Here is a 16,441-nt window from a genome sequence, read left to right on the forward strand (position 1 = left end):
CTCCGCAGCGCTGCAAATACTTAATTATAACCATGGTGCTATGTTTAAAGGGTTAAAACCTCATTTCATGCAGTTTTATATGAGACTCCTGGGGGTACAAATACTGAAAAATACTTTGTTGATGATTGAAGCCGTGCCCTCATGTTGTCCAGCTGCTGTGATTTATCAGTATTAACGCTTCTGCGTTTGGTAAACTCACCTTTCACTAGGTGTTTGTGTCTGTATATCTCAGTAAACCTAAACAGAGTCAGGTGTTTTTTTTAAAGTTAATACGGCGTTTTTAAAAGAAGGCAGCACTGTGTCTGTGTTCCTTAAATGTAAGGGTCGTGATTCAAGTCACAGAGACTGGAACCACCAACCTTACTCAAGAGTCATATTGCAAGCACATCAGTTCCTACAGGATTTTTTTTAAGTTATTTGAGCTATGAATTGAATTATTTTTAAATAATGATAAATATGCAGATTATCTTCATAACTGAAATAATTGAATAGACTTCAAGGGATAGCAAAACAATAGCCCACACATGTTTTGTCATCAACAGTTGGTCATTTAATATTTATATCTGTGCTAAAAACAAAAAATTGTTGCATAACTATTAACTTTGTTGTCTTCACTGTTGTTTTGGGATCCCAGTGCTAGAATATAGCTATATAGCTATTTTGTGCATCTGCAATTCTGCTAAAATGCAGGGTTTTTTGAAGTTATTAAAAATATTATATAAAAATAGAGAAATTAATTAATGTGACTCCTTAGCTATAGTTTATCTATCAACTGACAATCAAGCAACTTATCCTTTCTCAAATTTATATAGGTTTTTATTTTATTCTAAATATATATTAAACAAACTGTAGTAAATAATATGAGGATAGCAGAACTAAAAAATTACATGCATATATAGAAACACCATTTACTGTGGACAAAATAAAGCATGAAAAGTGATCAAGTTAGTAGACAGAAAATTAGTAACAAATACTTGGCTCCAAGTCTAGGTTTTCCATTATAAGAATTAGCAGGTTGTCTTTGCCTCCTCATAGAAAGATGAATATTTTTTAGTTTTTGACACTGTATGGATTAGAAAAAAAAAAAATTCAACCTTTTGCACCCTATTCTTGTTTTTTAAAGCCATTAAAGATGTATGCAGTACAAGCATTCCACCCTGGAAAAAGAATAACTCAAAGAAGTCATTAAAAGCCCCCAAATTAGCACGACATTCATGCCCATGATGAGTGTATGTAAACTTCTGACCACAGCTGTATTACGGATAATAAAGGCAAAGTCTAACCACACTAGCATCTTCTGTAAAAACTTCTCAAGCTACGTGTTTGTCAGTGTGTCAGACAGCATCCTGTAACCACAGCATCAAAGTTTGAAAGCAATTATAAATCACAGCAATCTGCTGTCAACTCATTCCATCTCTGACTTCAAAGCTACCTTGTCAAATGAGCTACTAATGTGGAGCCACATCTGTTTAACCCATCACTTTTATCTCTCACTGCACGAGCATTCAAACATCAGTCGTCTGTGTTCACTTAGATTTTTCTTTTTTTTTAATGTGGGGTGGCCTTCATTTGGTTCTTTCGCTACATCAGGAGTGCAAATGTAAACATACAGTAACTATCACTGTAAATGAATCAGAGTTGGAAAAATGGAATACTGGATTCTGGTTTTCCTTTTAAATCATGATTAGTTCCTGATGTTTTATAATTAGTATTACAGTTTGGAAGGTTCTAACCTAGTTTAGCTTTAAGGTTTGTCATCAGGAATGAAAATAGCTCATATATTAGCACAGCAACAAGCTCTGTTTGAGGTAAAAAAAACAAATGTTTTGATAACAAGATTGGGGCACTTTAAAGTCTGTTCCAGCCCCTATCAGCCTCTATCTGTTTTGTTCCTTTCCCCTTTCTCTCTCTCCTCCTTTGGTTTTCACTTCGCCTCAGATTGACCTTCACTTATTCCTGGGGGGGTGCGTTCAGGTCGATGCTCAGGATTTCTCCTACCCCGTCCAAGCAAGAATGGATGAGTGGAGTCAGACAGATGATCTACCCGCAGATATAGATCTCACTCGCATTACTGCTGCCCATAATAGGCATGACACTGCATCTGAAGCAGACAAACATTCACTGAAGCTGGACAAGGGCTGCCAGGAAGTCCACCAATCAGATCATATTGTCACCAGCTAGCCAAGCCTGATTTTCATCACGAGATGGTGGTGTGAGTGCTAACATTAGCCCACTTTGGCGAGGTCATGAAAAAGTACTGCATTTACAGACAGGGTGAATGACCTCCTTGGCCAAAGAGGAGAATTGGAGTAGTATAGAGTACAGTATTTGACCTAAATATTTACTGAAGTAAAATAAAGAGGGCCCATTTACCTCTTTCAGCCTGATGATGTAACCCAGTTGCTTTGTCCCCTACTGAGTTAATGGGATTGTCAATCTCAACCTAATCTTACTTTTAATCCAGTTGAGAGAAAATAGCAGGCTGATAGCTGGTTTCTTTGCTTGTAATGGCGCAGCTTAAAATCACCAGATAGTAACTTACAATACTCTGCAATGGGAAATGGGTGCAGTAATTTATGGAAACGTGTGTAAACAATGGAAGTAAAATATCAAAGGCAAAAAGAGTTTTTACAACTCTAACGAGCTTGAAAGTCAATATTTGGTATGACAACCTTCATTATTCAACACAGCCTGAACTCTCTTAGAAAAGCTGTCTTGTAATTTCTTTGCAGCTCCAAACCATGACAAAGCCTTCACCACATTTGTATACATTTGGATTCATCACTCCATCAGACGTGTAGCCACTAATTTTCAGTGTAGTCCTGTGTAATTTGGCATACTTCAGTCTTTTCTCCCCATTTCTCTTCCTTAAGAATGGCTTCTTGACTGCCACCCTTCCACTGAGACCATTTCTGATGGTTTCCTGTGACAGGTCTTTGCTGGATTTTTTTTTCAGATTTCTTGAGGCCATGGCTTTCAGATACTGTTCATCTGCTGTACTAGTTTTTAGATCTGCTTCTTTTGTCCTCCATTTGTTCAGTTTCCTCAGACTTTAAGAACACACTGCACAAACAGAAAAAAGCATGTCCAATGTCAACGTCCTTTGAAACACCTTCAGAAAGCCTGGAGAACTCAAGACCACTTTAAAAATTACAAGTGTGGCTCCTTGGAAGTAAAACACAAAGAAATAAGGGGTGGCTGAGGACTTTTTCCACAATACTGTATATTATTTTTTGTTTGCACCTGAGTGTTTCATGACATGACATGTTAAAGTCCTGTTTTGCCCTTTTTTTCCCCCTCCTTTGTGTATCCTGTGTCCCTTCATAATCTCTCTTGTGTATTTATGCCTCTATTTTTGTTCTTTGCAAGATCACCACAGATGTTTGTTGTTTATCTGAAGAGTAAAATAATAGCCGCAGTAATTGTAATGCCTTTTTGCTGTGGTTAGACAAGTTATTAAATCCAGAAACAACAACAGTTTCTCGGTGCCTAAGGTTGAAAAGGCATGCATGGTGTAGACCATATGTCCTAAAATTTGTTTTTGTTTTGGCTAAATGATGAATTGGTTTAAAATTCTTTTTTTTTGCCCGACAGTCTTAAAATAATATGATGGTACTGCAGTGTATTGTTTGTAACAATACTCACATTACTGCAGTGAAATACAGATTTACGTTTTTAAAACTCTCTGCTGTCTCGCATGTTCGAGTGCAGCATCTGTGTGATTTTTATTGTTTCTTCCAGCCTTCTCACATGATTTCTCGGTCCTCTCGTAATCAGCCATGTGCTTCTGCTTGAGATGGTGAAATTACCCCCTTGATCTGTAACCATTTCCCAGTTAATTGACAGTGAGAACTACACCATTAAGAGAAAAATAACAGGCAACTGCTGAAATAGTCAGTGAAGTTGCTTAAATAAGAAAGTGTAGTGATTCCAGTTGCTCTGCTTTTTTAAGATTTTTAAATCACTCTTTTTGTTGACATTTGACAGACAATAAGGAATTTAAGTTTTTTTTTTGCCATTTCTTAGCCATTTTATAGACTTAATTAAACTTTAAAGTAACTTGAACCTTTTTTTGGTTTGAGTCACGCGAGCTTGTTGCTGCTACATTTGCCCCTGATGCAAATACATCAGCAGTCTCTTTAACAGGGGAGAGTCATCCATCCTGAATAGCATGACAAAAAAAGCTTAAGCCGTTTTCTTAAGTAAATCTGTAGACCATCAGGCTCCTGCTGGTTTATATGATGCTGCTGAACTTTTGATGTGACAAAACAAGATGTGGATGTTTTTTTGCTCTGTAAGAAGTTGAACTGGTTAATTTTCACCTTGTGGTGATTATCACCACAAAATGATTTTTATTTCCTCTTTGGTGTGGAGAGTTGCACACAGACAGTAATGGGGATTCTCATCACAATGAACAATCTTACTGCTTTGAATACCTGGTAGTATATAGTCAATTTTATGTATTGAAGTCCACTTGGGTCCATGTGGGTCCATCCACACATTTAAGTGCCAGGCTCTGACTTCATATTTAACAGGACAGTTCTGGGACTCATCTGGAGCTGTTCATATCTGCATCTGAGTATAATCCCTGCCTGAATTTAGACAGATCCCAGAAACAGATCCTGATATCCCAGGTGTGTTGAACTTGTTTCAAAAAACAGGCCCCATGATAGCAGAACAAAGAACACTCATTTTATTGAACCCCCCCCCACCCCCCCCCCCCCCCCACACACACACACACACACACACACACACACACACACACTAGTTAGTGAAGACAGGAAACTGCAAATTCAGGGAAATTGTGTGGCATGGCCGAAACCTTTATGAGGCACGGTGCACTCTGTGCAGGAAGTGCTGCACAGTATCCTGCAGATATTCCCAGAATCAGAAATTCCCCACAATTTTTAATGTAGAGATGGGAATATTTTAGATTCGCTTTTTTTTGCCGATACTGACGAGGACTCCTCTCTTATAATGTTCAACTAAACCATGAAAACCAAACAACTGGAGGGCTTTTAATGGAGAGTTTTTAGAATAGGGCTTTGTGTGTGTGTGTGTGTGTGTGTGTGTGTGTGTGTGTGTGTGTGTGTGTGTGTGTGTGTGTGTGTGTGTGTGTGTGTGTGTGGTGGGGGGTATTAGACTGATCCACATGAAGTAGAGTAAAAGAAAAAAATGGTTTTACCTTATTTTATTATTTCTGACCATCTGAAATGAATGTCAGTTTAGAGTGACATGAACTCCCTGTTAACTAAGCTGGTTTGGCTCTGACTAAAACCTCTTTGAAAGGGTGATTAAAATTTCTTCATTTAAAAAGAAAAACAAAACACCCTGGTCTCATGTCCTTAACCCAAGAAACTGATATTTTTATATCATTTGGCTAATTGTGACGTTTTAAAATGTCTTGTGGTTAACTTGCATTTAGCTAAATATCACAAATTATATCAATCTTGTCATAACTGGTAACTAATTTTTCTCAAAAGATTAAGTAATCAGTCATTTAAAGTATATCAAACCAAGCATAAACTCCACATAATCAATAATATTTCACCTTTACAAACATGAAACTGTGTTCATCTGTTAAATATCTTTGAGCTGAATGCTTTGGAAGGTTTTCACACTGACGTCACTGGTGTATCTTGTGATAAAGCGGTGATTATAATGAGGACCGAGTGCTCGCATGCCTTCTGCTGTCATACTAAATATCTTCACTCAACCAAACCACGTATGCAGATGTGTTCTGCTTCCCCCTGCTCTCTTTGGAAGAACACCAAGCCATCTACACACACCCAGTGGAGGCCAGCCATGCTACCCATTCCTCATTTATCACACCACAGTTTCATAAGCCTGAAATCATTCCCCTCTCTCAAACTTAGTTCAAGCTATAGGGAAGAAAAGTCATGCACTCTCATTCTCTTCCTTGTTGTTTTCATCTTGGTTGCATCTCTTTTTGCTTGCATCCAAACACACAAACACACACACACACACACACACACACACACACAGCTATCCCTGCTGCTTTAGCTGCTGTTGCTGGGGATAATTGGTCTGAGATGGCAGTGCTGGTCAGGGAGAAACTCTTTGAAGCCTTCACTCTCCATATGGTGCTCAATACACACACAAATAGGAAGAAGCAGCTATGGAGGTTTAGCTGCAGAATCGGGGGTATTGGACATCCCTTGGGGTGGTCATCTCCTTTGGAGGGGAGACTCTTAGCTTGTTTAACAGTGATGTCACCTCAGTGCTGATTTATTGGACGAGAACTGGGAGGGGACTATATTTGTGTGTGTGTGCGTCAGTCTTGAAGTTTCCCAGGGGAGTTTTTTTTTTTTTTTTTTTTTTTTAAGCAAGCACAGCTGGTACCCGTAGCAGCATATCACAGGGAGTGGGACAGGAAGTGAGGTCAAGACCTCTCCAGCACACTTGAGAAAATCTCAAAGCAATGGAGAGTTTCCTTCATGGGGAAATCCAGTCTGCTTGTTTCCCAGTTCTGTGCTGGCACAGTGCAAATGTTTAAAAAAAACAAACAAAAAAACAAAAATCTCAGGAATGAAGTGAATCTTTACACCCGTGGATAATTATGTGTTTTGGGTTGAAACTGACACATTGCTCTGCCAGATCTTTTATTGTGCTAAACACCGTCTGTAACTTCCACCCTTCCAACGTTATAATTTGGTGTAGAGCTCGTTTGTTTTTTTTTTTTTGTTTTGTTTTGTTTTAGGTGGAGCGTGCACTCAGGCTGAACTCTCTCCTTCACAATGTCAAAGTGGTTTCCCACTGACCAGAAGATCCCTCAGCCCGGGGGGAGGGGAGGGGGATTTGTTGAGCCATGTATGCATTACCGTGTGTGTCACAGCGAGTGGGGTTTCAAGGAAGAGTTAGGACAAAATTCAGTGAGCATGGGGGAGGAGGACTGTTTTTGTTAATGGTAGAGGGAGGAGTGAGGGGGAACCTTTCAGCCACAATTGAAAGGCCACCATGTGTCAGCCAGCAGCCCGTGATCAAACAGGACCCAAATTGTCATGTGTGCAAAGACAGAGGGACAGCGTAGGTCTGTAGCTGTGAATTAGAGTGTTCTCTTCCAAGTTTTTTTTTTTTTTTTATGATGCCTTTGGGATTTGAAGATGAAGTGTTTTTTGTTTGTCAGTGTTTGAATTCCCTGCATTAAGATCTGCAGACAATAGTGGAGTGAAATAAACTTATATCTTTGGGTATCTGACAGCTGATGTAGAGTTTCTGCAGTGAAAGACAGTCTGACCATGTCTCAATGTGACTGCTGCTGTTGCAAGTAGTGCATGATATCAGGTAGATATGCTGCAGATTTATTTTTATATCACTTTGGAAATTTAGACACATACAGATGTGACTGTATGTGTCTGCGGTTCTCAAACGTCATGTGGGATGCCTGATTTCTGAAGCCAACAGAAGGTCATGCCCTACACCCCACAATTTTTATCAATCATTAACAATAAACAATTATCAGAGATGTATTTTACTTAAAAGATCTGCGCAGGTGCTCTTTATTTTCATTTATTTTCCTCCAAAGAAAATCACTCATTCTCCTTAGTTTCACTTCAGATTTTTTTCACCAGGTTGTTCACACCCAACCTGCAGTTTGAGAACCACTGGTATATGTGGAGATCTTAACGTGTACACCTGCTGAATCTTGAATTTTTTATGTTAATGCATTGTTTTTTTGAATTTCCACATACACCCATCTTAAATACAGCCTGACGGGAAATGGCTGGCTGGTTGTTAATGTCACCTGTACAAAACAGTACTCATACGAATGCCATTAAACCCACTGGAGCGTTTCAAGAAAAATAAAAAATAGATTGATACCAAACGAAGCAGGTTTTTCCTGATCTGAAGTCTAAACCATGATGGCATCAGTGGAGGTGTCATATTCTGTTTATTTTATTGTGCAACCTGGATTAGCTTGGTTCAGCTCAAAGTTGGTGGAAATCTGGACTGGGTTACTAGAAAATCCGGTGCTAATTTGATGGAAAAGAGTGCAGTTTTTTTAATGTGTTTAAAATTGACAGCACTCTGGTCATGGCTTGCTTGTTGTTTGCTGCATTTTGAAAACAAGTTATGAAAGGCTTTGGTTGATGCAGGGATGTTATAAATACCTAGTATACATGCCCCTCCAAAAATATTGGAACAGTGAGGCTGATGTTACTAACAGATGTTTTAGGGTCTTTTTTTGTTTTCCTAGGCCTACCTGTTCAACATATGTTACTTAGAACACCAGTGACGACTTTCAAACAATTGTACTGGCTATGGCCATTGTTTGTGCCGTGGCTCTGATTGATTTTTCCATCTTCTCTCAGCTTCACAATTGCTTGTTTTTCACCCATAGACAGCTGTCTGGTTTTCATGTTGGTTTCTCCTCTAACTATAAATGCACAATTTGCACAGGCAAAACCCAAATCTGAAACTGAGCTTAGACATTCAGCGTTATTTAGTGTTTTAATAATCTGCAACAGCACGCTCCTGGGCAACAAAACACACCTGTCAGTCACATGTTCCAATACTTTCGCTCACGAGAAAAATGGGTGGGTTCAGACAAAAGTTGCTATCTTTTGAAGTGTGTATCAGATCCAGATGTAAATACCTGGAAATAAAAGCTGAGATGTTGATCTTTTGTCTCATATTCATCTTTTAATGTCAAACCCAAATGTTTTCAGTCTAGAGCAAAAATAAAGGGATTGGGATCACTGTTCCAATACTTTTGGAGGGTAGTGTATTTTCTGACAGCCTGTGGTGGTTTTTAGATAGCTTGTTCCACAGACATTGATGTTAATCCTAATAGAACATTATTACGGTATTACTCCATATGTACCTTTCGCGAGACTGGGGAAAGCACGTCTCTTTTTAAAAATGTTATTATTCCTCGGCTTGTTCAGAGAAGGTATTCATACGTGCTGCTGTTTTTCTCCCATTAGCTCCAAGGCTTCTTTGAGAGAGGGAAATGGCCCATTGTTTTAGAGGGGAAGTGCCACTGGCGAGAGTCCAGGAAATGGTCAGACAGCCATCACTGTGCGATTGGCTGGCATTTGGATTTGTAGGCCAAAGGCCTGGCACTGAAGCTAAAACCAGCTAATGAGATGATGGCATTTTAGATGGCTGTAATCATAGCAGCCCTGTGTTTTTGTGTGTTCATCACTCCCTGCCATGGTGGCTTCACACCTTACAAGCCCTACAGATACTGAGTACACTGCTGACTGAGCACTGTCTTCACAGAGGTAACTCTGAAGGTTCACCTGAGCGATGCCAGCACTCACCAGCCTCTGGTTGGAGCCACTGTACAGCTTTTTGCCAACCGTACTTCTTTAACAACGGAAACCTCATCTGCTGATGGCAACATCTACCTGCATTTCCCCTACCGCCTTGGGACACCGTTTGTTGTCACCGCAACCAAACAAGGATATGTGCCAAACTCTGTGCCCTGGACTCCCTCCAGATTACCTGGTAGGTGTGTGTGTGTGTGTGTGTGTGTGTGTGTGTGTGTGTGTGTGTGTGTGTGTGTGTGTGTGTGTGTGTGTGTGTGTGTGTGTGTGTGTGTGTAGCTTGTGAGAACTTGTACATATATTTTGAGTTAGAGTTACCAAATTAAGAAGAATAGAGTCTATGCAGAGAACTATCTGCATGCACATTAGTTTCTATGTTTCATGTTTTTATGTTTATGAAAGGAAAAAAAAATACAATTTTGTGCCAGGTGTGTGGGCTAATGAGTGGAGTACTCCATTACTAATTTATTATTGTAGATGCCAAAACCCAGCAAGGGGGCTGCTTAAGCTTCCCTTTCACTAACACACACACTCACAAATATCTCCCAGGAGCCTGGAGACCGTGTGTGTGTGTGTGTGTGTGTGTGTGTGTGTGTGTGTGTGGAAGTGGACTGGGGAGGGGGGGTTATTATGAGCCAACGGAACGGCGGCCAATTGGATTATCACGCTTACCAGCTCTGAACAATGGACGAGTGGGGGGAAAAAAGGAAGGAAGAGGAAAGAAGTGCAGTTTGTTGGGTCAGACTTCGGTCCTGCACAGCAGACAGGATGAAAGCAGGACTATTAAAATGCATAAAGATGATTTAATGATTTATGTCTGAGAGTGATTAGTAAAGTGGTAGATTAGAGCTTGTTTCTAATCTGATACTGAAGTTGTTCCTATAAACAGCGTGTGGTGTGTGTTTTTGTTTGTCTTGTAGTATTTTCGTCCATTAGTCTGGACCTGCTGCCAGAAAGAGCTGCTACTCTGATGGTGTATGAAGATGTTGTCGAGATTGTTCCAGGATTACAAGGTGAGCATGTCAGTGCCTTGTGTACAGTCCAATTCATTGTTTTAAAAAGAATCTGTTTCATTAATTTACTACTAGAACATAATATGCCAATCAGTGATACCCTGTGCTCTCATTGATAGTTCCTTCAATCACTTTCCTGGGACTTGGAAAAAAGTTTCTTTGGGTACACCCACTTTGCTTCACCAGTGATTATTTCACCAGTAGTTGCTTAAAATTGCTGAATGGCCTTAATTTTTCTGTGGTCACCACATTGCTGCAAATCACTTTTAACAACACATAACAAGTGTTAGGGAAATCTGTTTTTTTTTCTTGTGTCTGAAAGAAAAAAAGTATAAATTATATATCGTTCAGGCTGTGACTGCTTTAGGTTCTAGCAGCTTGCCACAGTAGTTGCTTGTGGTTTGAAAGGAAGATGCTGATTGTCTGCAGATACTTGCTAACTACTCATTGAGCAGTAGTGATACTTGGAAAAAGTACAGTGCAAACTGGAAACAGAGAACATTTGCGCTCAGTGTAAAAATGCCTTACCACTGCAACCACCATGTGCCAAAATGTGCATACTGTAAAAGCTTTCTAATCAGATGAGAAAGACTTTAAAATCTCTTCTTAAAGATTTTAGTATATTATGCCGATACACAACTGGGCAAACTCCATGTGATAAAGGTGATCGTGTGTTGCAGTCAACAGCCCGAGAACAGCTAATACTAATGGACCTTTTGGTCAGAGTTTTTCCATCCATCCATCCATTCTCTTCCGCTTATCCGGGGCCGGGTCGCGGGGGCAGGAGCCTAAGCAGAGAAGCCCAGGCTTCCCTCTCCCCAGCCACCTCCTCCAGCTCATCCGGGGGACCCCAAGACATTCCCAGGCCAGCCGAGAGATATAATCTCTCCAGTGTGTCCTGGGTCTACCACGGGGCCTCCTCCCGGTGGGACATGCCCAGAACACCTCACCCAAGAGGCGGCCAGGAGGCATCCTAATCAGATGCCCAAGCCACCTCAACTGGCTCCTTTCGATGTGGAGGAGCTGCGGCTCTACTCTGAGCCTCTCCCGGATGGCTACACAAGACCCCGAGATACTTGAACTCCTCCACTTGGGGCAGGAACTCGTTCCTGAGCCAGAGAGGGCACTCCACCCTTTTCCGGCTGAGGACCATGGCCTCAGACTTAGAGGTGCTGATTCTCATGCCGGCCGCTTAACACTCGGCTGTGAACCATTCCACTGCGAGCTGGAGGCCACCCCCTGATGAAGCCAGCAGGACCGCATCATCTGCAAAGAGCAGAGATGAGACTCTGAGGCCACCAAGGAAGAAGCCTTCCGCCACCTGGCTACGCCTAGAAATTCTGTCCATAAAAATTATGAGCAGAATCGGTGACAAAGGGCAGCCCTGACGGAGTCCAACACCGACAGGAATCGAATCCGACTTATTACCGGCTATACGGACCAAGCTCTCACTGCGGTTGTACAGAGATTGAATGGCCCGCAACAATAGGCCAGACACCCCATACTCCCGCAGGACCTTCCAAAGGATACCCCGAGGGACACGGTCGAATGCCTTCTCCAAGTCCACAAAGCACATACAGACTGGTTGGGCAAACTCCCACGCACACTCAAATATCCTTGAGAGGATAAAGAGCTGGTCCAGCGTTCCGCGACCAGGACGAAAACCGCATTGTTCCTCCTGAATCCGAGGTTCGACTAACAGACGGACCCTCCTTTCCAGCACCCTGGCATAGACCTTACCAGGGAGGCTGAGGAGTGTGATTCCCCCAAAAGTTGGAGCACACCCTCCGGTCTCCCTTCTTAAAGATGGGGACCACCACCCCGGTCTGCCAATCCAATGGCACTGCCCCAGATCTCAATGCGATGTTGCAGAGGCGTGTCAACCAAGACAGCCCTACAACATCCAGAGCCTTCAGGAACTCCGGGGGAATCTCGTCCACCCCAGGGGCCCTACCACCAAGGAGTTGTTTAACTGCCTCAGTGACCTCACCCCCAGTGATGTTCAAGTCATCTCCCTCGTCCCCAGACTCTGCTTCCACTACAGAAGGCGTGTCAGTGGGATTAAGGAGGTCCTCGAAGTATTCCTTCCACCGCCTGACTATAGCCTCAGTTGAAGTCAGCAGCACCCCACCCGCACTATAAACCGTGTGAGTGGAGCACTGCTTTCCCCTCCTGAGTCGCCTGACGGTTTGCCAGAATTGCTTCGATGCCGTCCTAAAGTCTTTTTCCATAGCCTCACCGAACTCCTCCCACACCCGAGTTTTTGCTTCGGCCACTGCCTGAGCTGCATTCCGCTTGGCCTGCCGATATCTGTCAGCTGCCTCCGGAGTCCCACAGGCTAACCAAGCCCAATAGGACTCTTTCTTCAGCTTGATGGCTCCCTTCACCTCTGGTGACCACCATCTGGTTCGGGGGTTACCACCACGACAGGCACCAACCACCTTGCAGCCACAGCTCTGAGCAGCAGCCTCAACGATGGAGGTGCGGAACATGGTCCATTCGGACTCAATGTCCGCAGCCTCCCTCAGAATGTGGTCGAAGTTCTGCCGGAGGTGGGAGTTGAAGATCTCCCGGACTGGGGCTTCTCCCGGACTGGGGCTTCTGCCAGACGTTCCCAGCGCACCCTCACAATACATTTAGGTGCGCCAGGCCTGTCCAGCATCTTCCCCCGCCACCTGATCCAACTCACCACCAGGTGGTGATCAGTTGACAGCTCAGCTCCTCTCTTCACCCGAGTGTGCAGAACATATGGCCGCAGATCTGATGATACGTTTACAAAATCGATCATCGACCTGTGACCTAGGGTGTCCTGGTGCCATGTGCACTTATGGACATCCTTATGTTCGAACATGGTGTTCGTTATGGACAAACTGTGGTTTGCACAGAAGTCCAACAACAAAACACCATTCGGGTTCAGATTGGGCAGGCCGTTCCTCCCAATCACACCCCTCCAGGTCTCACTGTCATTGCCCACGTGAGCGTTGAGGTCTCCCAGCAAGACTATGGAGTCACCAGATGGAGCACTCTCCAGCACCCCGCCCAGCGACCCCAAAAAGGGTGGGTACTCTGAACTGTTATTCGGCGCATAAGCGCAAACAACAGTCAGGACCCGTTCCCCAGCCCGAAGACGCAGGGAAACTACCCTCTCGTCCACCGGTGAAAAATCCGATGTACAGGCAGCAAGCCAGGGGGATACAAGAATACGCACCCCAGCTCGCCGCCTCTCACCAAGGGCAACTCCAGACTGGAACAGAGTCCAGCCCTTCTCCAGGAGACTGGTTCTAGAGCCCAGGCCATACATTGAGGTGAGCCCAACTATATCTAGCTGGTATCTCTCAACCTCACGCACTAGCTCAGGCTCCTTCCCCACCGGAGAGGTGGCATTCCATGTCCCAGTAGCCAGTCTCGATAGCCGGGGATGGGTCCGCCCTTGGCCACCGCCCCACACACACAGTTTTTCCATTTATTAAAATTTTTTTGCCAATGCCTTTAAGGTCTACAATAAACTTTGAATCACAATTTTGTTTGTTTCCACCCTACCAGATGTTGTTATGTTTCACTGTCTAGGGATGAAATAATAAAAAAAAATGTACAGGTTAGTTGCTGATAGTTTGAGTCAGTTTTATTTATATAGTACCAATTCACAGCAACAGTTGCCTCAAGGTGCTTAATATTGTAAAGCAAAGACCCTACAATATTAGAAAGAACTCCCAACAGTCACATAACCCCCTATGAACAAGCACTTGGCGACAGTGAGAAGGAAAAACTCCCTTATAACAGGAAGAAACCCCCTGCAGAACCAGGGTCGGGGACCATCTGTGGCCACCAGTTTGGGGGTGAGGGGAGAGAGAGCCAGAGTTTAATAATAACTAATAATTAAATGCAGTAGTGGTGTATAAACACACAAGCAGTGAAAAGAGATAAATAAAGAAGAAACACTCAGTGTATTATGCAAGTCCCCCCAGTAGTCTAGGCCTATTGCAGCATAACTAGGGGAGGGTTCAGGGTAACCTGATCCAGTCCTAACTATAAGCTTTCTCAAAAAAAGGAAAGTTTTAAGCCTAATCTGTCTGTATCTGTCTCCCAAATCCAAACTGAAAGCTGAAGGCTCTGCCTCCCATTCTACTTTCAGAAACTCCAGTAACCACAAGTAAGCCTCAAGTCTGAGAGTGAAGTGCTGTGTTAGGACAATAAGGTACTATGAGGTCTTTATGATAGGACAGGGCCTGATTATTCAAGACTTTCTATGTGAGGAGAAGAGTTTTAAATAAATTGTATTCTGGGTTTAACAGGGAGCCAATGAAGAGAAGCCAATATGGGAGAAATCTGCTCTCTCTTTCTAGTCCCTGTCAGTACTCTCACTGCAGCATTTTGGATCAGCTGAAGGCTTTTCAGGGAGCTTTTAGAGTGACCTGATAATAATGAATTACAATAGTCCAGCCTAGACGTAGTAAATGCATGAACTGGCTTTTCAGCAGCACTCTGAGACAGGGTGATTCTAATTTTAGAGAGAGTGCGCAAATGAATGAAGGCAGTCTTACATATTTGTTTAATGTGCTCATTGAAGGACATATCCTGGTCAAAAATGACTCCCAAGGGACTCACAGTTTTAATGGAGGCCAAGGTAATGCCATCCAGAGTAAGTGCCTAGTTAGACACCATGTTTCTAAGATTTGTAGGGCCGAGTACAAGAACTTCAGTTTTATACTATAACCTTAGTATTTAAGTATTTGTAAGAAAACTCAAGTTGTGATGGAAGTGATGTTTTATCAGTGTTTGTTTTTTTTTGTTCTCTTTTGCATAATTTGTAAGCTCATAATTTAAAAAAAGCCCTTTTTATATTAAATGGTCTGTTATCAGTAAAATATCTAATACCAGATATAAAGAAAAGTCTGCCATCTCCTAGACACGCCATATAAACATAAATCACACGTGTGTCTTTGTTATTCAGCCTCTTTGTTTGGGTGTAATTACATTAGATAAGGCGTTTTCATTCAGGCAAATCAATTTGGTCTCTTTGTCTGTTGCCTCTTTTGTGTGTCTGTGGCCAACAGGGGAGTAATTTAACTTGTCAGCTGTGTTGTCTGACTAAAATAAATTTCTCACATAAACATACAGGCTCCATTAACATACGAACTTCTTGAGCACACACTGCCCACAGCACGTGCCTGAGCTGGGAGCAGTCCGGCCCCCTGTCCTCTACTGTCTTTCATGGCGTTGTGAACTTGGGCACCCAGGGGAGTGATGAACCCGGGCGTGTGGCACAGGGAAAGATAATAAAAGAGGGAGAAAGGAGAGGAGGAGGAGAATATGGTTGGGAAGTGGAGTTGTGGGCGGAGAGAGTAGGAGAGAGGGGGCGGAAGGGGAGAGCAGTGTCCAACAGAAGGAGGAACAGATGAGGTGAGAAAAAGTGGAGGGAAAAAAGACAAAAAGAGTCACAGAAGGGTACACACAAAGAACAGCAACAGGGTCATTTCCTTTCAGAAAAACAGAGCCACCACAGAAAGGAAAATAACATTCACACTGGAATTTTTTATGCCAAACTTTAGACCGAAACATGAAAGTTGTACTCGTACTGCATGCACAGAAATTATGTTGAGCACAAGGAGAAACCCAAACACAGTGAACACTTGTGTGCAGCTGGATCTGTATCTCACTGCTCAGGAATGTGCACTCTGCACCGTTGGACCACAATGACATCACCTTGCTGAGTAGCTACATGCTTTTTTTTTTCAATTTATTGCTTTTAATCTGTAATTTTCTTAATGTCATGCAGAAACTGGATGCCGGGCCGCTATGATGAGAAATTAAAAGGAAACAATTAATTCCAAGATATCAGAAAAAGAACATCACACTGTCTTGGGAGAGAAAGTCAAGTAGGGCGTTATTGATTTGGAGCTACCTCCATTAAGCCTAATTTGTTGTTTGAATTTATATGAACGCACTAGACGGAGGCAAGGAGTATACAACTGCCTTGTAAAACATGCTGAAACAAACATCAATGCACAAGATGGTCAGGTGGTTTCAAGTTCAGATTTCTACATGGTATTTAATAGGGAGACTGAATGTATCTTATAGCTTGCACCTGAGATATGTGCAAAACATCAGCTGATCAGACCCAAACAATGGGACAAT

General features: G+C 42.6%; 1 protein-coding gene across 1 annotated transcript in view; it reads left to right on the forward strand.

The window, feature by feature from the left end:
- Positions 1-16,441, forward strand: part of fam171a1 (family with sequence similarity 171 member A1) — a 29,582-nt gene that overhangs the window by 486 nt on the left and 12,655 nt on the right. Inside the window, exons 2-3 of the mRNA XM_030749080.1 lie at positions 9,247-9,474; positions 10,214-10,306. Of these exons, the coding sequence (XP_030604940.1) occupies positions 9,247-9,474; positions 10,214-10,306 (321 nt within the window). The remainder of the gene's footprint in view (positions 1-9,246; positions 9,475-10,213; positions 10,307-16,441) is intronic.

The sequence above is a fragment of the Archocentrus centrarchus genome, chromosome 16 (genome assembly GCF_007364275.1).
Source record: "Archocentrus centrarchus isolate MPI-CPG fArcCen1 chromosome 16, fArcCen1, whole genome shotgun sequence".
Taxonomy (NCBI): Eukaryota; Metazoa; Chordata; class Actinopteri; order Cichliformes; family Cichlidae; genus Archocentrus; species Archocentrus centrarchus.